Source organism: Passer domesticus, chromosome 33 (genome assembly GCF_036417665.1).
Source record: "Passer domesticus isolate bPasDom1 chromosome 33, bPasDom1.hap1, whole genome shotgun sequence".
Classification (NCBI taxonomy): domain Eukaryota; kingdom Metazoa; phylum Chordata; class Aves; order Passeriformes; family Passeridae; genus Passer; species Passer domesticus.
The window spans coordinates 3,343,473-3,367,647 of record NC_087506.1 but is presented as its reverse complement, the minus strand read 5'-3'; the positions used below and the strand labels follow the sequence as shown (position 1 = coordinate 3,367,647).

The following is a 24,175-nucleotide window of genomic DNA, read 5'->3' as shown; positions in this document are numbered from 1 at the left end:
CATGGAACCAAAAGCTCCAGGGCGACACAGAGGGGCCTCCTGTCATCAATGGTCTATTGTGACACCACCTTTGTGGAGCCAAAGGAGACCATTGTGACACTGCAAACCCCCAGGGTCCAAAGGTCCATTGTGACATTGCAGTGCTCATGGAACAGAGGAGTCACATGTCATTGTGGGGCCTAGGGAACCACAGAGACCATTGTGACAATGCAAGGCTTCATGGAACCCAGGCATCGTTGTGACATTATGAGGCACCATAAAACTAAGGGAACCCGGAACAAGTCTGGCTGGTTTGACCTTCCGGGCACCCTGAATGGTCCAGCTGACCTTGGTATGTTGAGAATCTCCTGTTACCTCCTACTGAAACACTGGGGCTCTGTTCTTTCCTTCCTATGGAAAAGAACTCTCCTTCTCCTCCAGGCACACATGGCCAGAATTCAGATTTCACCTCCAAATTTCCTTATATCAAGGAATTCTTTCCACAGGAATATTGCCAGGACAAGTCTAGCTGGCAGTGGTTTCATGGTCACTTCCCATCTGTCTTCAAAAGCTTGGTGAAGGCTCTGTGCTTTCCTTCCTATGGGAAAGAACTGTCCTGCTTCTCCAGGCACCCATGGCCAAGACTGGGGTTCCATCTCCAAAATTCCCTAAATCCAAAGACTGCTCCCAGACAAAATCTGCCATTGCTGACAACTCTGCTGACCTTGGCCTAGTGAGGCTCTCACCTGCCTTCCAAACACTGGGGCTCTGTGCTTTCCTTCCAATTGAAAAGAACTGTCCTTCTTGTCCAGGTGCCCATGACCACAATTGGGATTTCACCTCCAATATTCCCTATTGTGACAGACTGGAGGAGATTGTTGGCTGGAAACATTTCACGTGTAGGGGAGGAAGGGGCAGGTCCAGCCCTGCCCTGGAAGCCCAGCACTGCCCTGCCCTGGGACCACAATCCCCCCAGAGCCTCTATCCCAGCCCAGCAGTGTCTGCCAGTCCCTGGCACAGCACAGGCAATGCTCCACAGCCACCTCTGGAGCCCCAGCCCAGCTCCTGAGTGACCAAATGAGCCCAAGTCTCACCTGGGGGAAGGGCCCAGGAAGACCAAGGGGTATTGAAGGCTGACCACAAGGCAAGCACACATCTTGACCCTACCTCCTCTTGGAATTTCTGTCTGAACACTGCTGAAATCCAGGAGGCAGTAGCTGTGTGTGTGCTCCTCTGTATTTTTCTTACTTTTTTTCTCTCTCCCTGTCTGCTTCTACTTTATATGCCCCTTGGAAATTTTGATGAACTTAAAATTGAACAGCTTAGAGTTTGCGAAGTTGAATGTGCCAAATTAATGCTTTGAAAAGTGTTTTTTGTTGATTTAATGTCATAATAAAACTTTTGCCAAAGTTTCTCTGATTTTCTAAAGTTGCCAGTAAAGGCTGTATTGCTCTTTCTCTTGTCAGTATTTCTCCAGGGAGTCCAACTCAGAGTACACAAAGAATTGTAATTCCTATTAAAAGTCTCCTTGAGAGAGTTTTTTAGTGGATGGGAGTCAGGGCTTGTCTGTCCTGCTTGGCACAGCCCAGGCAGGGCTTTCCCAGCCACATTCCACACTCCATTGGCCAGCTGGAGCCGCTGGTGCCTCTGAGTTCTGCTGGCCCAGCCCCAGGGACGCTCTCCTTGTCTGCCCATTCCCCCACGCTCTCTGGGCAGGGATGGCCTCAGTGGGGGCTGCTGACATCCTCAGCAACTTGGAGCCTGCTGCTGGATTTCACTGCTCCAGAGGCTTGTTCAGCCTGCAGCTCTTCAGTGCAGGAATTCAGTGTCCCAGGGCTCATTAACATTCAGAACACCTTAACAAGCCAAGCCTTTGGGAATAATTTGATTTTAGCTTTCAAATCTTGTGTGGTTAATTCAACACATTTCATAAGTGTATTCAAAGTGAATGTATAATTGAATGAATACTTACAAAGACAGTGAGAAAATATTATTTAGGTCCTAATTAGTTGTTTGGTTTTTTTTCCTGATCATAAATCGATATGTGCAATCTACAATTGACACTGAATCCAAGTACCTCCTCATGCAGTTTGAATAGATAGGAAAATCAAGACCCTCCATGGCTGACAATCAATCAGACTCTGTCCCTACCCCCTCCCCACCATTTCCCCCATCCAAGCCCTGGCACTCAGAGCAGCCTTGTGCAAATCTCAGCTCCCTCCAGCCTAGGCTGCACCTGCAGCTTTCAGCTCCTTGGCTCCAACTCCCACCTGCTTTCCTTGGAGAAGGAGCTGCCTGAGACACAGAGGGATGTTCATTTCTTGTCAGCCAACAAAGCCGAGGGTAGGCACAGCTCCATCAAATGCAAAAGTCATTCTTTTCCCTGGCTCTGCCCTGGCCCTGATCCCCACAGCCTGTCCTCTTTCCTTCATCCCTCCTTTGCCAGGGAGCTCTGCTGTGGCTGTGGAGAGAGATCCAAGTGCAGCCCCTGGAGTGGGAGCCACAACTCATCAGGTTTGTGTGCTTTGAGGGAGCAGGAACGGGTGAGACTCAGAGGCATAGAAAGGTTTCTCTTCATGGCACACATAATAAATGTAAACATGATAAAATTTAAGAAACATCAAAACCCTTCCCTCAGCAGCTTGTGACATGCCAGCAACATCTGACATGTCCACCATCCACAACGGATTGCCATACAGGAAGGATTTTAGACAAAGACTTAGGAAGAGGTGACATAAAAGATACAAATACAACTAAGATGTTCACTAAGAAGGTGTTGAAACTCCTGAAAGATTGGGCAACTCCCTGATGCTCAAAGCACTAAGGCAGTCAACAGAGACACAATGGAATGAGCAGAGACCAGCTGCAGGAGGAGATCTGGGAACAACGGGAATTATATAGATCCAGCTGCTCCAAATCAAGAGATCTCCTTAGACATGGCCATTTCAACAAGAGAGCTGGAAACACCTGAAGGAAGAAAGCCATTAAATACTAGACTGAAAGTTGGTAGCAATGGTTGAGGGGAAGATCAGTATTTCTTCTCCTGACATCAGTAGAAGAAACCAGTAGATCCAGGAAATTCCCCTTCCTGGTGGGAAAATTTTGCCATTTCTTAAAAGTACTCAAATGCCTCAGATAAAAAATATTTTCTGGTATATTATGAAAGCAACAGGTATTAAAACCTGTGCCCCTTTCCAGGCAGACATCAGTTTTGTGTCCATGAAGAGGCAGTGCCACTTCTGCATTGAGGTGCCCAGGGATTGGATCTCTCTGAGAGCACCTGAGGGAGAGCAGAACACCTCGCAAGCTGCAGGTCCCTGACAACCCTGCATGGCTCCTGTCCCATCAACATCTGCCCTGCCCCAGTCTGAAACAGGGCCCAGCATGGTGCCGGGATCATCAGAGAGCTGAGGTGTGTGCTGGAATTCCATGCTCTCCCCATCCTGCAGCAGCCCTGCATTTCCCTGCTCCAGCCTTGGTCTCCAGCACAGCCATGGAGGCTCTTTGGGCTCCTGACTGTGTCTGCAGCCCCCAAGGGCAGCTGAGCTCTGCCTGTGGCACAGTCAGCCCTGGCCAGCGCAGGCCATGCTCAGCAATTGCTTGTGTGTGCCTGGCCTTGCTGTCAGCCCCGGCAGCGGCTGCGTGGCACCTTGGTGGCCCTGTGCTGGCCCAGCCATGGTGGCCCAGCCCCTGTGCAGGCCCAGCCCAGGCCAGGAGCATCGCGGCTGGGAACGGCCCCTGTGCTGTGCTGCCCACAGCAACCTTGGGGCTCTGTGCCCCATGGCCTCCCTGCTGGGCAGCCTCTGCCAGCTCCTGCACAGCCCCTGGCACCTGTGGGCCTGCACAGACAGCCCTGCCTCGGGCTCTGCCGGCCTCTGGGCCAGCAGAGAGGCCGGCCAGGGCTGGCCATGGCCGGGAACAGGCCCTGAGCCCCGCAGGAGGATGGAGCTGGGCCACAGCCAAACTCAGCCCAGGGCAAAGCTGGGCTCAGCAGCCAGGGCTGCCAAGGGCTGAGCACAGAGCCTGGTGGTGACAAATGTCCTGGGCCCCCTCCCTGCTCTGTCCGTGCCCCCAAGGGCACAGAGCAGCCTCCTCTCTGGGGCACTTGCCTGTTTGCAATGCCTTGCACTGGCGCTGGCCCTGCCCCACAAGGCCTGGCCTGAGTCCTGCCCCTGCACGCTCAGCCAGGCTGAGATGGACACTGATGGTTTCTGGGGCAGGCTCTCTGAGCCCAGCCCAGCTCCCTGCAAGCTCTGCCAGCTGCCCTGAGCTCTGGGCAGCACCAAGGGCCTCTCCCCAGCCCAGCCCAGCCGGCTCTGGCCCCACAGCTCTGCTCAGGCCAGGCTGCTCTGGCCACTGGCCCCACGGCCTCAGCCCCTGCCAAGGGCACAGCAGCAGCTGCAGCTCACACAGGACTCAGCCCCAGCCATGGCGGAAGGTGCTGGGACAAGGCCAAAGGAGGCTCCCTGGCTGCCCTGCTCCCCTCTGGCTCAGGTGCTGAGAGCTCTGCAGCCCCTGCTGCCATCCCATGTGCCCAGGGCAGCACAAAAGCCCTGGCCTTGGGGCCCTCAAGAGCTGCTCCTGCTCCAGGCCCAGGGCCGATCCCAAAACTGGGGCAGCCACAAAGCTGTGCCCATTTCTGTTCATTGCTGCTCTGATGGGGATGGATCCTCAGCCACTTGGAGGTTGATGATGAATTTTCCTACACCCAAGGCCTCTTCTTTCTTGAGCTCTTCAGTTCAGGAATTCAGTGAGAAAAGCTCATAAACATTTGTTCAACATGCCCAAAGAAGAAAAGCCATTTGGAATAACAGAAGTTTTCAAGTTTTCTCTAATTAATTAGACAGATATCTGAAGTGTATTCAAAGTGTATATACTGTCTTGAAAACAATGCAGAGAGAACAGTTTGTTCTGTTTAATGTTTTTTCCTGTTTATAGATTGATATCAGCAATGTCCAGTTGATATTGACCCCCAGCACCTTCTAATGCAGACTGAATAGCTATGAAAATCAAGACCCTTCATGGCTGAGAGTCAATCAGACTGTGTCTCCTGCCCCCTCCCGACCATTTCCCTCATCCAACCCCTGGCACTCCTATGGACCAGCAATGGTGTCACCAGCAGGACCAGGACAGCAATTCTTCCCCTGTGCTGGGCGCTGGTTGGGCAGCACCTCGGGTGCTGTGTCCAGTTCTGGGACCCCAAATTTAGCAAGAATTGGAGGGGCTGGAGTGTGTCCAGAGAAGGGCAACAAGGCTGGTGAAGGGTCTGGAGCAAAAATCCTGTGAAGAGAGGCTGAGGGAGCTGGGGTTGTTTATCCTGGAGAAGAGGTGGCCCGGGGGAGACAAGGTGGTGTCAGGGCACAGGTTGGACTTGATGATCTCCAAGGTCTTTTCCAACCTTGCTGATTCTGTGATTCTCTGAAACCACCCTTGCAGCAGTTGCAGGATGAGCCCTGGGCCTCCTCTTCAGAAGCTCCAGCAGCCCAGGTGCCTCAGCTTCTCCTCCCAGGCCCAAAGCCCATCCTGTCAGTCCTCAGAGCCTCTGCAGCTCCTCCTCATTGCCCAGAACAGGGAGCCCCACAGGCAGACACAGCAGCCCAGATGTGCCCCCCTGGCCTGTGGTGCCTTTGACAAGGGAGCAGCACCAGGCACTGCAGGAGCCTGAAGACTTGCCAGTTTCCTGCAGCACTTGGAGGATGATCCTGCTCCCCAAGGGACATTCCCATGGTGCCAAGTCAGGAACTGCAATGGGGAGTGGGGCCAGAGAGGAAAGGGCAAACAGGGATGGGCTTTTTGCAGGGGAGGGAACAGGGGTGGGCAACAGGAAGAAATTTGTACCAAAAAAAATGGGGAAAAAAAGCAAAGGTGAAGCCAAGGAAATACTCAGGACAGTTTGGGGGTGGCTGTCAGGCAGCCCTGGCTCTGAGCAACAGCATCTGCAGTGGGACAGGAATCTCCCAGCTAATGGGAACAAAGTTTCTGGCTGACTGCAGAGGCCAGGATAAAGCTGAGTGGTTTCCCTGGTGTCCCCCAGCCCTTCCTGGCCCCAGGGGCTGATGGCATTTGTGCTCCCTCAGGTTCATGTCCCCACAGCAGCAGCATGGGTGTGCTCCTGCCTGCTCTGTGCAATGCAAACAGGGGCTCCTGAGCCACTGCTGCCGTGGCTGTGCCTGCAAGGATGCGGCACCTCTGTGAGCTGGGGGAGAGGCCAGGGCTGCAGAGGGGGGATGTTGTTGGCAGCTCCATGAGGATGCTCTGGGACGCTGCCCTGGGCTGTGCAGCACCCTGGGGATGGATCAGCCCCTGCTCTGCTGCTCCTTCCCGTCTCCCCCAGGGCCCTTGCAGAGCCCCAGCCATGCTGTTTGCCCCCAGCCTGCCCACGGCCAGCCTGGGGCTGCTCACCCTGGGGCTTTTTTGTGCTGAGCATTGGCCTGGCCGTGTTCTTGAGAGAGCCTGGGCAAGGAGCCTGGAGCCCCCAGGGCCTGGCCTGAGGCGTCAGCGCTGCCCCAGCAGTGCCCATGGCCTGTCCCTGCTGCAGCCCCGGCACTGCCACCCCCAGGACTGTGCCCGGCCCCGAGAGCACTCAGGCCCTGCAGCAACACCAGGGCCACCAGGGCAGCGGGGCAGGGCCACGGCAGCAGCACTGGCAACACCAAGTGCTGCTGCTGCTGGGCATAGCTGCTGTGCCAGCACTGATCTGCCCCAGCTCTGCACACCGACATTGCTGCTGCAGCTCCAGAGAAGGCAAGAATAGAGGGATCTCTGCAGAAAACTTTGCTGGGATATCCTTTAGTTCTTTTAAAACCTTTGAGACTGCAGCCCCTCATTGGCACAGTCTGTGGCCACAGGGAAGGTGGAGAGAAACAAAGTCAGAGATGGCAGAAACAATCGTCTAGCTTTAGGAAGAATATTTAAAAAGGAAAACGACAGGGAAATCAAAGAACCAAACCAAAAGAGCTAGAAAAGATGACTTTTATTACAAGTGATTTGCCGAAACTGGCAATCACTTTAATGCTTCCTAAGATGTCCAGTGATCAGTCTCCACACTGCAGCCTTGAGCTCCTGGTTCCTCAGGCTGTAGATGAGGGGATTCAGGGCTGGAGGCACCACCGAATACAGAACTGACACCAACAGATCCAGGAATGCAGAGGAAATGGAGGAGGGTTTCAGGTAGGCAAGTACTGCAGTGCTGAGAAATGCATTTCTCCTGCATTTTCCCTTTTCAGATTCTTTCAATCATCTCCTGAGAGGTACAGTTTGTTCTGGTGCTTTTTATGAACTGATTGTACTCTTGATTTAGATGGAGACTGTGGAATTGTTTTCAGATGTAGAAGAATCTGGAATGAAGACAGAAACAAACTCCCGCTGTCAGCCCATTTTCATCTTCTAGATCATTTTCAAGATGTCCTTGGGGGTGTTGGAATGATTATCACACAGCTCTCCACTTCTGGCTGCAGGCTCTAGAGTTTCTTTCTCTGCATTCAGTCAGGCTTGCATTCCCTAAGAGTTCTTGGTAGCCTGTCATGTTTTCTTAGGGTAGAACAGTAACAATGAAAACCTTACCAATGGCACAACTGCCCAGCCCACAAGGAAAAGAAAAGAACAAGCTGTTAAATTCTTCAAATATTTCTCCTGCTTTGCTGCAAGTGTTGTGCTGCACCCACAGTGTGGAAAGCTGCAGTTGGTGGCACACCTTGTGACAGAAGCTGCACCTCGTTCTCCGGGAAAGGTTCTTGGAAAAAGCAAACAGGACTGAGGAGAAGATTCTGGAAAAACTGAAAGAGCTTTTAAGAAATTAAATGAAAATTGAAACAATTCAAGACGTTTTTCTCGATTTGTTTTTATGCTCCCCTTTTCCATCTTGCACTAGTTGTCCATCCCATTAATTCCAAACAGATCTCACTTCTAAGATCACTTCTAAGATCCATGAGTTGGCAAGTTTTAGACATTTTAAGATACCATGACCTACACACACTTTGGCTTCCCCTGTTTTTCTTGGAAATCAATGCTGGAGAGGTAAGTGCAGTGCTTGGGTCAGGTACAAATTCTGCATTCAGGGAATGCGCTCTGAGAGTGTTTGACCCTCAGCAGGGACAATGCACAGCAGGGACTGAGGGGATTCCTGAGCCACTGTGCAGGAGTCCAGACTCTGGGTCTTGGCTGAACTCGGCAAAGTTCCCGTGTTTGCAGAGGCTCAGGGGCTACCCTTGGGGAACGTGGGGCTCGGGGCGGGGGCAAGCGGGCAACGGACAAACGGACACGGGGACAAACGGCCCCGGAGCTTCAGTTGCAGCAGCGGCAGCAGCGGCAGCAGCAGCGGCAGCAGCAGCGGCAGCAGCGGCAGCAGCGGCAGCAGCAGCGGCAGCGGCAGCGGCAGCGGCAGCGACAAAAGAAACTTTAGATTCTCTTCTCCTCTCCCTCTCCCGCTGCCCCGTACCTCTCCCGCTCTCCCTTTCCCGCCGTCCCTCTCCTCTCCCCGCCTCCCACTCCCCGTGCCGGGCCGGGCCATGCCCCCGGCCCGCCCCCGGCCCCGGGCGGGGCTGCCCCGTGCCCGCCCCCGGCCGTCCCGCCGCCGCCTGGCCTCAGCCCGGCTCTGGCCGTGCTGGCGCTGGCGGTGCTGGGCGGGCGTCAATGCCTGGGGCTGGGGCGGCATCGCCGGCTTTTGGCTCCGCCTGGCCCGAGCCCGGCCCCGGCCCCGACGCAGGGTCCAGTCCCGGCCCCGAGCCCGAGCCCGGCCCCGGCCCCGGCTCCTCCCGGGGCCCGCGGAGGACACAGGCGGCGTTGCCTCTCCCGCCGCCTCCGCTGCAGCTTGCCCGGCCAGCGCTCCACCGCTCGGCAGCGCAGCCGCCGGCCCCGAGCCTCCCGTGCCGCGTTCCGAAAACCGAACGCTGGGGGATGGCCGGGCCGGGGCGGGTGAGGGGCGCTCGGGGGCCGTTGCTGGCCCCGGGCCGAGCGCTGACAGCCGCGTCCCGCCCGCAGGGAAGGCGCAGGAGGCCCTGCAGGAGCGCTACCGCCTGGGTTCCCTGCTGGGGCGCGGCGGATTCGGCAGCGTCTGGTCGGCAACGCGGCTCTCGGACGGCGCCCCGGTGAGCGGCGGGGCCGGCGGCGGGCAGAGAGGGAAGAGGGAGACAAGGACGAGAATGTCGGAGAGCAGTGGGAAGGGCGTTGAGCTCAGCCTGCTGCTCTCCCTTGCTCGCAGGTGGCCATCAAACGCGTGCCGCGGGATCGCATCCGGCACTGGAGCGAGCTGGTGAGTGAGCGGGGCCAGCGGCAGAAGCCGGGCCGTGCCGGGCGGTGAGGAGCCGGGGCCCGGCAGGGTGGGAGCCGCCAGGAGCCCTGTGGGCAGAGCGGGCGTGGGCTGAGCAGGGCATGCAGAGCATCCCGGGCTGGCTGAGGGGTCCCAGAGCCCTGGCACGGCCTCAGCTCCACTGACGGCATCGCGCTCCTCCCGCAGCCTGACGGCACCAGCGCGCCCCTGGAGATCGTGCTGCTGGCCAAGGTGTCCTGTGGGTGTGCTGGTGTCATTCAGCTCCTGGAGTGGCTTGAGCTCCCCGACAGCTTCTTGATGGTGCTGGAGCGTCCAGAACGGTGCCAGGAGCTGTCGGATTTCCTGGCGGAGCGGAGGTTCCTGCCGGAGGAGGAGGCGCGGGGGCTGTTCCGCCAGGTGCTGGAGGCCGTGCGGCACTGCACCAGCTGCGGGGTCCTGCACAGGGACATCAAGCCTCAGAACATCGTGCTTGACCTGGCCAGCGGGCAGCTGAAACTGATTGACTTTGGCTGTGGCGCTTTCCTCCAAGACACAGCCTACACCCAGTTTGCAGGTGAGACCTCGCAGGGGATGCTCCTGGGCATCTCATGGCCCAGCCTGGGTGTAGCACCGGGGCTTCCCCCTACTGCAGCTGGGATGGGATTAATGCTGGAGCCAAATTGATTTGGTTGGGGTGTGAGGGGGGCCAGCTCCCAGCCCTGCTGACAGCCTTCAGTACCCACTGTGCCCTGGGCTGGGGCTGGAGCTGGTGCAGCTAGCCCGACAAAAACCCCCATGGGGGTAGTGGAGAGGGGGGTCTGAACCCATGCCCTGGATGGTTTGGTGTGCAGGGGAGGAGGGGCTTGGACTGCTCCACTCACCTTGTTTGCCTTGGCTTATTAACATTTTTTGGGGGCCCATGCAGGCAGAGAGGAGAGTGGGTTTTCTCCACCAGTGGGTGGGTTTTTCCTTTGTGTGTCATGGTTGGGCTTTCCCAGGGTTTCTGCTGCCCTCTTCCAGCACCACTGGCTTCTTTTCCAGCCCTGAGTTTGTACACAAGTCCCAGGTGATGGTGAGAGGGCAGCGGTCACCCCGTGTGTTGCTAGAGCAGCCCCCACATGCCCAGGGATGCTGGGGCAGGCTCTGGGAGCAGCAGCATCCCCCTGCTGAGCTCTGTCTGTGTTCCACAGGAACCCTGGCCTACAGCCCTCCAGAGTGGACCCAGCACCAAAGCTACCATGGCGAGGCAGCGACAATCTGGTCCCTGGGCCTCCTGCTGTACCAGCTGGTCGTGGGGAAGCACCCGTTCAGGAGGGGCCAGGAGTTCATCTGGGGGCGCATTTTGTTCCCACCACGGCTCTCTCAAGGTGGATCCTCATCTCTGGGCACAGGGGGAATACCAGTGCTGGGAGACAGCAGAGGGCTGATGGGCATCCTGCTCTGGCAGCTGCTGAGGAGGTGGCACATGTCCTGCTCTCCTCTAAACAGAGAATCCATGGGGAAGTTTAGGCCCAGCTCTGGGCACACCCCGTATGGCCTGGGCACAGGAACAGGGGGGCAACTTCTCCAACTGACTGGTGATTTCTGGTTTGTCTCCCCAGAATGCCAAGATGTCATTAAGAGGTGTTTGTCCATGCAACCCTCAGACAGGCCATCATTAAAAGAGCTTTTCTGCCATCCTTGGGTGCAGGGCGTTCCTCGGCCCTAGAAGATGGGAGAGATCCATGTGCACAGTTGGATCCAGGGGCCTGGCAGGTAGGAGCTCCACACATCTCTTGGCACTCAGTGGCAAAGCAAACCAGACTGGTTTTGTCCTGCCTGTAGCTCTGAGCAGGGGTCAGCAGAAGGGAACATGCAGCTCTTGGGCTGCAGCTGAGCTGGAGATCTGGTGTGGCAAGCACTGGTGGCCACCATCCCCCCTGGTTTTGCTTGTCTGGTTCATGGATGGCTGGGGCCCTGGGCAGAGCCCTGACAGCCTGGTCTGGTCCCAGGGAAGGAGAAGGAGCTCCTGGAGAAGCTGTACCAGGTGGGGCTGCTGCTGGAGACAGCAAGGACAACCTCAAGGACGACAATTTCTTCCTTGGCCTGGCCAGCTGAAGATGATGGACTTGGATTCTGGCAGCTTCTCTAAAGACACACTCCACACCCAATTTGCAGGTGAGTTCCACAGCCAGGGGGATGCTCCCAGATCTGGGCATGGCATGGCCTGGCTGGGCACCAAAGGTTCCCCCTTTGCTGGGAGGGATGCAACAAATTCTTCAGTTGACTGCCCAGCTGCTTTTTGGCTCTGGGCAGCTGCTGAGGGCTGGATGTGCCATGGCTGGCTGCAGGCTGGGCACATGTCCTGCCCTCCTGCCCTGCTTCCCAAGGCAGCACTGATGGGCAGCTCTGGGCACAGCTCTGGGCACAGCCAGCACGGCCTGGGCACTGCGGGCAGCTGGGACAAGGGGACAGGAGCCATCAGCTGACGGGCAGTTTCTGCTTTCTCTCCTTGCAGCCGGGCTCTGCAGATGCTGAGGCTGCTCTGGGCTCTGCCAGGGCTCTGCTGGAGCTCAGCACCGGGCTGGAATCAGCCAAAGAAGAAATGGTGTCACCTGCAGCACAGACTTGCTTGAGCATTTTGACAACGCAGCTCAAGTTTGCAGCGTGGACACCTCCAAGGGAAAACATGACACCTCCCAAAAATTAAAATTGTTCAATACCTTCTGAAATCAAATCAATCTGGGATGACTCCAAATGATATTTTTCAGCTTGCTCAAGATGTAGCTCAGCCCTTCTCTGAACAGTTCTCTCCCCCACCTGCCTTTTACTTCTCAACTGCTCCCTTTTTTCCCCCCAGTGAATTCCCAGCCCATCGCAGTCTCCTTTACTTGCTGGCCTTCCGTGTTGCCCCTGACCACAAGGAAGGCCGAGCCCCAGGCTTAGGGACTCGTGCTGTCACTGGCTGAGGAGCAGCAATGTCTCAGAGGTCCAGTGGGATTTTAGTGTCATTCAGAGCCACTCTCCAGCCCTCAGCTCTCCTCACTGCTGAGTTCCCACTCCCTTTTCTTCATCCTTGCAGCAGGATGAGCTCTGTGAATCCCCTTGAGCCTCCCTACTCTTCCCAGCCCACGCAGCCACCTCAGTGAGGCTGAAGCTCAAGCTTCTCTGTCTCCTCTGGCACACCAGTCCAGTCCCCTGTGTGGGGAGCCCCAGCCCCAGAGCACAGCACACAGCAGTGCAGTCCAGGCTGGAGCAGCTGCCCTGCAGCCCTGGCTTGGCTGTTTGTGGCAGCTGAATGCTCCCTGTTTCCAGCTGTCCCTGCAGGATGGCCCCAGGGCAGAGCCCAGCCGGGCTCCCACTGCAGCCCCTGGAGCTTGGGGCAGACAGTGCTCCCAGAGCTGAGGTTCATGGGGAGCACCCGCAGCTGTGCCTCGCACTCAGTTTTGGAAAGATTTGTGTTCTCATCTCCTGCAGCCTGAGGGGAAAACAACCTGTGCTGCCAGGCCAGCACTGCCCCTCTGGGCAGGGACAATGCTGAAGGGCTTTCCCATTCCAGAGGAGCTGGCACTGAGCCTTGGCAGGGCCTGGCAGGGCTGGAGCCGGGTCTGGCCTGCTGTCCGGGACTCGCTGCCCACCAACCACCCCCACCCACCACGCTCCATCCTCCGGGACAGAAGGTTCTGTGTGTGCCAGGGGCTCTTGGATGTCTGTGCATCCATGGACAGAAGGGTCTGTGTGTGCCAGGGGCTCTTGGATGTCTGTGTATCCATGGACAGAAGGGTCTGTGTGTGCCAGGGCTCTTGGATATCTCTGTATCCATGGACAGAAGGGTCTGTGTGTGCCAGGGGCTCTTGGATGTCTCTGTATCCATGTACAGAAGGGTCTGTGTGTGCCAGGGCTCTTGGATATCTCTGTATCCATGGACAGAAGGGTCTGTGTGTGCCAGGGGCTCTTGGATGTCTCTGTATCCAGGGACAGAAGGGTCTGTGTGTGCCAGGGACTCTTGGATGTCTCTGTACCCAGGAACAGAAGGGTCTGTGTGTGCCAGGGGCTCTTGGATATCTCTGTATCCATGGACAGAAGGCTCTGTGTGTGCCAGGGGCTCTTGGATATCTCTGCACCCAGGGACAGAAGGGTCTGTGTGTGCCAGGGGCTCTTGGATGTCTGTGCATCCATGGACAGAAGGCTCTGTCTGTGCCAGGGTTTCCATAATGTCTCTGTACCCATGGGTATGGGATGAACATGGACAGTGAAAGTGTCAGTCACGTTGCTTGCACACTCCTTCCTTTGTGTACAAGACACATCCATGCACACCCCCACATATTGGTATATTAATAGGATAGGGATGGATAGAGACTTCACAGAGAGCTCTAACTTTGGCATAACTTACCCTTTAGCCAGAGACCAGGGGATTTTTTCTCCAGCTCTGTGTGAGAAGATGTCCAAGAGCTGAAGGAGCAGCATTCAGAAGCAGTTTCAGGATTTCTACGCAGGAAGTGGAGCTCACAACCATCCATATAACTTGCCATATTCATCGGGATGGGCTGCTGCTTCTCTAGGAATTTGACCCAATGCAGCCACGAGACTTGGAAAAATCCCAGCTCTCTGTGGGTTTGTGTAAAAGGGGGAGCAGCACAAACACTTTGTGCCTGCCTGGGGGACACAAGGTCCAAGGAGCTTTGGTGGCAGAGGGTGACCTGGGCTGGTGGCAGGCGAAGTTCCATTCCATTCTCAGAGTGGCACAGGACAAAGATCCAACTACCCCAAACCCCACTGATGAAGTCCTTGGCGTGCTGCGTATCCTCTAGGAAAGCTGCTGTCACACAATCCACTGGGATTTATAACTTTCATTTCCAACACTTTAGATCCAAATTCCAAACTGCAATATTTTTACACTCAAGACACAGTCATGCACAATCCATCTTTCAATTTCTTATTTCTTCAACCACAATGTAAAATAACTTAATATTACAAAGAAAACCCAGAATCTTTTAAAAACGTGATGTTGAGGTCAGTAATATGGATCCATGCCATCAGAACATTTGCAAAGTAACTGAGTTCTCTTTTTAAAAGATCAGTTACCTCTTAATCCGAAGTTAAAAAGATTTTCACTACACATTTGTTTTTTGTTTTTATCTTTCATTTTTTTTTCTTTTTTCCTTTTTTTTTTTAACAGAAAACTCATTCTAAAAAAGGAATGTACAGCAAATTGAGAAACATTTCTGATAAACAATTAAAAGGTAGGCTTCTCCTCTGTTTACTTTTCTCTGGATACCCTGAAGAAAAAAAGCTAGCAAGTACGAGCAGAGGTGTGATGTGTTTGCTTTGGACTGAGCTGGAGTTCAGCACTGCTAACATCCTGATCCAGTCAAGAGCTGCAGAATTCTTTTGCACGTCTTGAACTCTGTGTTTCCAGGCACAGCACCTGCATGCCAATGCAGCAATGCACGTGAATAACTCTGTTATTCCCTCTCAGAATTCGGGCTCTGCCCCAGCACGAGGTGCTGCAGCCCTTTGCTCCTGGTTCCCGTGTGGAGCAAGGAGGGTCTCAACCACTGCATCTGTGCCAGTCCTACAGTCCTGGGCGGCAGCCACTGAGCCCTGGGGGAAGAGAGGGCACAGCAAGAGGGACAAAGCCAAGCAAGGGCAGAGACTGGGAAGGGCCAGAGCCGGGAGCCGGAGCAGCTGCTCCATTGCACTCTTGGAAAAAGCTCCTTGCTGGTTCAAAGCACTGAAAGGCGTGAAGGGCAGAGAGGAGGCCACATCATACAATGCTCCTGTTTCCACACCCTCCCCTCTCTGTGTCCCAGAAGGAATTGCATGGACTGTATTCATCTTTCCGAGTCATCTTGTTCAGCGTGAGCAGCTTAGCACCAGGAGCTGAAGGAGCTGCCACCACAGGCCACAGGAGCTGAACAAGAGGGAACTTTTGGAGCAAAGTAATGCTGCTCAAATAGACCTAGCTGAATGCAGCAGATAGAATAATGGAATCACAGCATCCTTTCTGTTGGAAAAGACCTCTGAGCTCATCCAGTCCAGCTGTTCACCCAGCAGTGTCAAGCCCAGCACTAAACCACGTCCCTGAAGTGCCAAGGCCTGAACAGCAGGCCCTGAGCCAAAGGTGGCCTCTGTATAAACCTTTCAACCAAAGGTTATCTTTGTATCTGCTCACTGATGAAATATGCATGGTCATTAGCACTGTGATAGATGTAGCCACTCCTTAGTGACATACGTATTGATCTTTTTGTATTTGCAAGCCAGACAAGGCCCTGAAATCTGACATCTGGCCTTGTTAGGGGCTGAAGGATCAAAGTCAGCTCCCTTGGTTCTTCCTTGAGCCCTGGCCAGGCTTTGGGAGGAACCCAAGGGGAGGATGAAACCAGATGTTCCCACACTAGAAGTGCTGTCAGTTTGTTCATTCAGCACTGTCAGAGCTGGGCCGTCTCACAGCGAGGTTGAAGCCTCACCTGTGGCTGGAGGCACCTGCAGGAATTCCCAGTGTCCAGGAGTGGCTCTGCAGCCCTTGGCTGGGACAGGTTCCCCCAGCTGCTGTGTGGATCTGGGGGATGCTGAAGTCTGAGGGTAAATGGTGCTGGATCTTTCTGCAAGCAATCTTTGGTGCTGATGGTTGGCTGCATTGCTGAGCTGCTCCTTTTGTGATCCTTTGCTGCTTTGAGCTGCAGTAAATGACACTGATTCCTTCAGTTGGAGTCTGTGTCTTTGGTGCTGACCCTGCCCACTGGTAAAACAAAACTGGCAGAGTCTGGCCAGATCACAGCAAAATGTCACTTGTTAAATGTAAATGTGAGGAATCAGTGGCATCAGAAATTCCCAGATGGGAAGCCCTTCCCTGGAGTTGGCTGGCTCTGGAGTGGGCTGAGGTCGCAGCACTGTGTGAGCAGTGGGGCAGTTGGTTAAAAGAAGCTGAACCCCTGGATGTCTTAAAATGTATCCAAAAATTGCATATGGAAAAGGAAAAGAACTTGTGGGTTTGGGCAGACAAAGATGAATTTGTTAACAGTACATTGAAAACAGCACCTTCAGAAGGAACAATTCTTGTTGGAATGCTCCCACATGGAGCAACAGAAGAAGGTTTTAATCTTGAGCTCCGATGCATTTGTGCAAGTGAAATATTAATATCATAAACAACTATGTACATATTTCTAGTATAATAAGGCCTTAATATATATATTGATATATATATATTTTTTTTATATGTATGTTTATACCTATCTAGCTATATCTATATCAATATCTATATCTATGTATAAAATAGTAATAATGTGAAATAGTGCTGACAATACTAATTTGGTAGCTTTGGCTGCTCAGGGATGTAACATTAAACACTCTACAGAAAAGGATTGGCCTGGACCCTAATGTCAGAGGTAAAGTTTGTGAGATTGTATACAATGAAAAGAGAAGGAGGGGATAAAATTGTCTATTTTTTCAGGGTTTGCTGATACTGCGAGTGCTTTGTCTGTTACTGTGAAAAATACCGTGATTAAGACTGCAGGGTTTTTCATGTACCAAACTATCCTCAAGCTGCAGGATTTGTTGAACAGGTGAGGGGGTTGTTAAAAGAGCAGTTGAAAAAAGGAGGAGATGGGAACCTGTCCCCATGGAGAACCCATCTCCCAGATGTGCTCCATACCCTTAACAATGGCCCACTGGGGAAATGGAAACCCCTGGCTGTGCACGGCTGCACCCAATTTGCAACTACAACCATGGGCAGTGAGGCTTGGACTGCCTGGGAAATTGTTGTGGGTGTGATGGCCCCTGGCAGGGCCAGCCCAGAGGCTGCAGGGCTGGACCTTCATGCACTGGAATTAATTAGGATAAATCCAAAGCAAATTAAAGCTATCAATACTGAGACAGGAATGTAGATTCCTCCAGGACACTTTGGTTTGGTAACGGCTCGCTTGGAGCATGGCCTTGCAAAGTGTTCATGTCATGGCAGGAGGAAAGGAGGAATTGATGCTGAATATAAAGGAGAAATTACCATAATTCTGTTAAACAATTGTCAATAAGATTGGATTATTCAACCCCATGACAGGGTAGCACAATTATTGATATTGCAACTTTAAGCACGATTATGAAAAATGGAGATCCACCTCCAGGCATTACCATTTGTGGAGATAAAGGGTTTGGATGCAGCAGTCCTAACAATGGAGCCAGAGTGTGGGCCCAGAGGCCAAAAGGCCCTCCTGAGGCAGCTGAAGGAGCAGCTCCTAGGAAAGACAACATTGAATCCTGAAACCTGGGCAGGAACAATGGGAATATGTCCCTGCAGCCAAGTGTTCTGTGTGAGAACAAATAGATATTGCAGGAGATTGTTTTACACATCCTGCCAGACCAAATCTCCTTGTTTGCCCCAATGGCCCCTTTGGAAAAAGCTCTGATCCACGGGGCTCCCTGTGAAGGCTGCTGTGACACTGAGGGACTTGCACACAAATTCCATCCAGGAGCCTGGGTGCCCTCAGGGACTGGAACCCAGCCCCCTTCCAGCCAAAGGGGAAAGGGCCCCACCAAGCCTTGTTAGCCACAGACAACATGGTAAAGCTGAACAGCAAAGGACTTTGGAGGCATTATTCTGGAATTAAAAAGGCTCCATCTCCATGGACAACACAATTTTTGTTCCTAACTCAAATGAGATTGAGCGAAATGAATGAAGAACAGTGTCACTAAAGTACTACTCATGTCTGGAGGTTGTACCTTGATAGTCAGCCAGAATCTTTGTTTGCCACAAACACCTCCAGTGTTTCACCAAGGGATTAGTCATCAAAATTTAATGATTAGTTCTGAAAATTTCAAGATCAGGGTAGCCAAAGTACTCCATGTCACTAATTGCTGGGTTTGTTCTCAGCTGAAGTTGGGAGGAATGGGGTTCCCTTGGAGGGCCCACCCTGTGGGGTGGCCAGAACTCAGTCCATGGGCTCTGATTTGTAACTGTCAGTGAAGGGACAGTTCAAGAAAACACAGGAATACAATGATCCGTTTGACAGGATTCACTAAGATTTCCCTTCAGGAGAAACCGAAGCCTGTTCTAGTTACAGAGGCCACAGTGTGAGAGGATTTCTGTGCTTTACCATCACTCCCAATGTCAGTAGAACTTGGGCTGCTGGAGCTGATTCAGTGTCAGTGTTACCCCACTCCTGGCTGCAGGGCCACCATTTAGGGTCCTTCAGCAACAACCACAAGGAAGACCTGGAGCCCAGAGAACATTTTCCCCCATGGAGTGCCTTGGGTTTCAGAAAGCAAAAGATTCTGGTTCATCCTGTGCCCCATGTGTGCTGCCCCGTCCTGTGGAGTTGACTGGATGGATTATTAGAAGTAGCAGTTAATGCTGCTGTTAAAATGTCCAATAAGCACATCCTATGGGCTCCAACAAACACAAATGGGGACTCCACAGAACCGCATGGCCTTGGATTATCTGCTTGCTGGCCAAGGAGGAGCCTGGGCTGTCATGGGACAGGAATGTTGCACTGCTGTCAGTGATGCGTTAGAAGGCCAACAGTCAGCAATCACCTTGACAGAAAGAGCAGGAGAAGAGTGGCAGAAAGAAGAAAATTCTTCTTGGTGGGATTAGCTTCATGGCTGCCAAATTGGAGGCTGCTGTGAAATGCATTTGTGGCAGTGTCCCTCATCATTGCAGTGTGTGCACGTGGTGTGCACTCTAACATTCCATGTTCAAGTTGTTGTGACACTTTATGCTGGGAAGTCAAGTATTGAGACTTGTCTTAAAAGAGACAGTCTCAAGAAAAGAGAGCATTTGATAAATAACAGAATAACAGCAACTCTTTAGGCATGTTTGAAAAGGAACGTGAATAGCTCTGAGTAATAAAATTTAACAGCACTTAATTGAAGCACAAGGGGAGATGCCTTTATGCCTAATATCTAAATCTAAACTGTGCTATTGAAATAATTGTTATGAAGCTAGTAGTTCATTGTAGCTCTCCGGACCCATCCAAGTAGCAAGGCCTGAACAGGCTGGGATCAAGGCCTGAACAGGCCCAGAGGCAAAGTTCATCTCTAGATGAACCTTCCAACCAAATGTTATATTTGTATCCACTCCCTAACAAAGCATTATTAACAACATGATCAGTGGATGTGTTCCTTGATAAAACATGGATTTCTCTTTCTGTATTTAGAAACCAGACAAGGCCCCATCTGGCCTTGTTTGGGGGTGAAGGATCAAAGTCAACTCCCTTGATTCCTCCTTGAGCCCTGGCCAGGCTTTGGGAGAAACCAAACAGGAGAATGAAACCAGATGTTCCTACCCTAGCAGTGATGTCAGTTTGTTTGTTTGACAGTGTAAAAGCTGTGTCCTCTCACAGCAGGCTTGGAGACTCCTTGCCTGCAAAGGTGGAGGCACATGCAGGAATTCCCAGTGTCTGGGAGTGGCTCTGCAGTCCTTGTCTTCCCCAGCTGATGTGTGGATCTGGGTGATGGTAAAGTCTGAGGGTAACTGGTGATGGATCTTTCTTTAATCACTGCAGGCAATCTTTGTTAGTAATGACTGGATGGATTGCTGAGCTTCTTTTGTAATTCTTTGCTAATGATTATGTGCTTTGCTGAGATTATCCTTTTGTAATTCTTTGCAGCTGTGCATTATATAAATTACAGGATTCCTGAAGTTGGTGTCTGTGTCTTTGGTACTGACCCTGCCCGCTGGTGAAACAGGGTTCCCTGTTGCCTAAGATTTACCTGGGAAGGCAAAAACCCTCACTCCAAAATTCCCCCCTTCCTCCTTGTTCCCCGCACTTCATACACTGAGCATGATGTCCTGTGGTCTGGGGTATCCCCAGGGTCAGTTGGGGTCACCTGTCCTGGCTGTGTCCCCTGCCAAGCTCCCCCACAGCCCCAGCCCCTGCCCAGCGTGGCTGGAGGAGGGGCAGGACAAGCCTTGGCTCTGTTGCAGCTCAGCAAGAACAAAACCATCTCTGCGTGCTCAGCCATGTGCTCAGCACCCGGCCCAGCAATGTCTCAGTGCCAGTGTCTGTGCCCTCAGTCCCTGCCAGGGCTTTCCATGGCAGCTGCCAGGACAGGTGACCCAGGTGTCACCCCCAGTGAGGGCTGCCATGGAAACAGTGCCAGCACTGCCCCTTTCTGTCTGGCTGAGCTGGCCTTTGGCCCTGGCAGTGCCCTTTGCTGCTGGTTCCTGGTGCCTGAGCGGCCAGCGCGGCACAGGGCAGGTGGCCATGGCACAAGCCCCCAGCAAGGGATCTCCTCTGGCTCTGGGCAGTGACAGCAGCCCTGAGCAATGGGCTGGCGCGCTGGGGTCGGTGCAGTGTCCATCCAACAGTGTCTTGTAATGGCCCAGTGCAGACTGGGATGATGATCCACCCTCCCAGCTGGCCCAGGGCAGCTCTGCAGTGCCCTTCCCCACAGCCTGTCTGCACAGAAGCACTTGCTGGGTGCTCTGCATTTCCCTTCCCTCACTCTTGGGTCTCTCCCACACCTCCCAGCTCAGAGCTTTCAGCTGCAAGGAGTTCAAAGCTGGTCTGTCTGTCAGGAGTTGGTCTAATTCTGCCCTGAGCAAACTCTGGATTTGTGTTTATTGCAGAACTTCCTGTGTGTCTAAAACATTCCTTGCAGGGTTCTGCCTTAGGGAAGGGGAACCTCCTTGGTGGCAGCTTGGGCTTGGCACACACTTGAGGAGGATGTCTGTTTTCAATGGGGAAAGTCAGGAGTTTTAGATTGCTTCAAAATATAAAAGAAACTGTACCCTCTTTGGCTGTGTACAGCCAGTTCTCTGAGCAAAGCAGGTGCCAGGTGAGTGAGGAGAGACAAAATGGGCTTGGGGAATGTGGAGCAAGGTTGTCCACACTGGGTCAGAGCTCAAGGCACAGCTTCTCTGAGCAGGCCAGAGCTCCTTAGGAGAGTCCCTGCTGGATCAATATCAGTCACTGAATGCTGCAATCATCTCTTGTGTAATAAGAACAGCAATAAAAGACACCCTTTAAAATAGGAATACATACTTCCTAGAAGCTCTTTGAAATATTTCTCCATAACTGAAAAAGGAAACCCTCCTAATGAACTGCACTAGAGCGGAGGGAAATCAAGGCAGAGCCATGGTTTGGCAGGACTTGCTTGATCCTAATGAGCCCTGTGGTGCATTTAGAGCTGAGCCCTGGAACTTCATGGCCTAAGAGGACATTGCACAAACCTTTCCAGGAGTCCAAGTCAGAGGAAACACCCAAAGTGTCTCAAGGCATTAATGGGTCCCACAGAGGTCCCTCTCCAACACAGGCTCCTCATGTACTAGTTGGAGGAGAGAATTGGTGGCCAGCATAGCACAAAAGCCTCTTAGAGACTCAGTGTGGAAAGGAGAATCCAAAGGACATTAAACACCTTGAGTGTCTCAAAGCATTAATGAGCCCCACTGAATGTCAGTACAAAGCTCTCAAGAGACTCCTTAAAGCAGATTATTGGAGGCCATGATTGCACAAAGCTCTCAGAGACTCCAAGGCAAAAGCAAAACCCAAAGTCCTTGGAAAACCCTGCAGTCCCTGGGAGCATTCAGGAGCCCCCAGGGCCATTCCTGAGCAAGGCTCCCCAGGGATTCCTTCCAGCAGATCCCTAAGGCCACTGGGATGTGGGCTAGGGGGGGATGCTGAGGGCAGGACAAGGGGCTGACAGTGCCCAGCCTGGCTGGGGCTGTGCCAGGAGGCCCCAGGGCCTCAGGACAAGGTGTCCCCTCCCAGCCCTTGGTGGCACAGACCCTGCTGTGCCCCAGGGCACCAAGACTTGGCTTCTCTTTGTCCCCACCTGTCATCACGGCCTCCAGTTCTCTGCTCTGCCTGGGGCCTGGGGACACTTTCTCAGTCGTGTCCCTCAGTGGGACCCATTAAAAGTCCAAGGAACTTTGGAGTTGGATTGTGACTTGGAGTTCTGGAGAGGTTTCTTCAGCTGCCTCTGAGGGACTGATGTTCAGGGCCTGAGCACAAAGCCCCAGAGGCTCATTAAAGTCCTTGTGGCTGTGTCTGTGCTGCTGAGCTGGGCCGGGCTCCTGGCACAGAGGCAGCTCCTGGTAAGCAAGAAGAGCTTCAAAAGCACATTTCTCTTGATGAGCAGCTCTTCTGCCAGCCCAGCAGGGCTGGGGCCCTGCCTGCAGCCAGCCTGGGCACAGCCCAGAGGCACAGAGAGCTTCAATCAGTCAGGGCTGGGAAGGTGCTGAGAAGTGCCTGGGGCAGAATCACTGCCAGCCCTTGGCACAGGAACCTCTGGCTGCAGGACAATGCAGCTGCAGCTCCTGGAGCCAACTCCTAAAGCTGGAACATCCCAATGCCTGCAGACTCTGTGAGTACAACTCTGAGTATTTTTGGTGCAGGGGAGGTGAAATGCTCATGAAACTCTGACATGCTGAGATCTTCTGATCAGTCATGGAATATTTCCAAAATAAGGGTTTTTGTAAAAAAGCAGAAATTTTCGTAAGACTTTGTATTCAGTTTCCTACTACTGGATAATGGCAGGGAGGGAGAATGAACAATATAGGATGATTATGAATTATTAATTATGAAATTTGAAAATTGTCTGAGACATCTGAACTGTTTCTTTGAGTGATCACTAGGTTCACGGGAGATCCCTAATGTGCTTTCAGCCACTCTGCCCATGGACAGCACCAGCATCACCTTTGCTCGAGCCATCAGGCTCAGTCTGAGCTGTCCTTTCTCCAAGCTGCAAACAGAACCTGCCCCCAGCCAGTGCCCTGCAAACAGGCAGGGTTCTGTAGGGCCAGGGAGAGTGCACAGAGATTTGGGGTCTGTGGTTGCTGACAGGGAGAGATCAGGCACAGGGAAACACTGGCAGGAGGAAAATCTCCAGGAAGCAGAGATGATCAGGCAATGGGAGGAAACAAAAGCCAGCAATGCTGTGGCAAGGAGAGTTTAGAGATGCCCTCAGGATCCCCTGCAGTGCAGCCCCTCCCTCTGAACAAGCCCCCTCCCTCCTGTCCCCCAGCCAAGCCTCTGCCCTCAGAGCCGGGGCTCCAAGGCGTGAAGCCCCTCCTGTGCAGGCAGAGCTGCAGCAGAGCCATGGGGCAGCTCTGCAGCCCCGGGCCCAGTTCCCTCTGCAGAGCACAGGGCTGGGAGCAGCTGCCCAGCCCTGGGGGCTCTGGGAGGGGGCACACCTGGCTCAGGGTGACGCTGTGCCCAGTGCCCGGCTCTGGGCAATGCTGTCAGTGCACCCAGGGAAAGAGCTGCATCTCCCTTCATCCAGTGCCAGCATAAAGACACTTGGAAGTCTCCCTGAGATTGCAGTCCAAGCTGGGAGCTTCAACCCAGGGTGCAAAACTGTCCTAGAGCATCTCTGAGTTATAAGTTTAATGAGGAAATGCAGAGGTGTTCTGACACTGAAAATGCTGCTGGGTTCATGAAACAAGCATTGTGAGTCCTTGGCTACAGATATGGAGCTGGGCTGTGGTGGATCCATCTCCTCTCAGCAGTACCTGGTGACATTTTAGGGGAAGCATGGGAAGGTGATCACCCTCCACCTGAGAAAGGCTAAAGCCCAGAGAAAATCTCAATAGGTCAGAAGGAGAGACCATCTCCCCTTACTCTTCACTCATCACTTAACCTAACAGAACTTGCTCTGTTCCACCTGAGGGCAGCAGAAATGCTGAGGGTTTCTGATATCCAAGAACAGCAGCAAAGATACAGGGGATCTTAGCAAATAAACCAGCAGAATTCTTGAACACGAAATGGTGTGTCTGTGTGTTACCGAGGAGGGTGTCTGGGAAATGCCTTTGATTTTGGTTCCAGGTATCTCCTCTAAATCTTCACTGTCCTTTCTCCATGAACAGGTCCCCATGTGCAGCCCCAAAAAATGTCCAACAGCAGCTCCATCAGCCACTTCCTCCTGCTGGCATTGGCAGACACGCGGCAGCTGCAGCTCCTGCACTTCTGCCTCTTGCTGGGCATCTCCCTGGCTGCCCTCCTGGGCAATGGCCTCATCATCAGCGCCGTAGCC

At 53.3% G+C, this 24,175-nt stretch overlaps 1 protein-coding gene and 1 long non-coding RNA gene across 2 annotated transcripts in view; one reads left to right on the top strand and one right to left on the bottom strand.

Moving 5' to 3' along the window:
- Positions 1 to 24,175, bottom strand: part of LOC135288501 (uncharacterized) — a 447,298-nt gene that overhangs the window by 34,702 nt on the left and 388,421 nt on the right. The window lies entirely within an intron of this gene.
- LOC135288438 (serine/threonine-protein kinase pim-1-like) lies at positions 614 to 11,425 on the top strand. The gene is made up of 7 exons (XM_064401831.1): positions 614 to 712; positions 8,267 to 8,291; positions 8,974 to 9,065; positions 9,179 to 9,229; positions 9,434 to 9,800; positions 10,417 to 10,593; positions 10,828 to 11,425. Exons 1-7 carry the CDS (start codon positions 614 to 616, stop codon positions 10,932 to 10,934), a joined length of 918 nt encoding a protein of 305 aa, XP_064257901.1. The 3' UTR covers positions 10,935 to 11,425.

Coding starts and splice junctions, on each gene's coding strand:
- LOC135288438 (XM_064401831.1), top strand. CDS start 614: ATGGCCAAGACTGGGGTTCCATCTCCAAAATTCCCTAAATCCAAAGAC. Junction 713..8,266: donor ACTCTGCTGACCTTGGCCTA/GTGAGGCTCTCA, acceptor CCGGAGCTTCAG/TTGCAGCAGCGGCAGCAGCG. Junction 9,230..9,433: donor TCCGGCACTGGAGCGAGCTG/GTGAGTGAGCGG, acceptor CTCCTCCCGCAG/CCTGACGGCACCAGCGCGCC.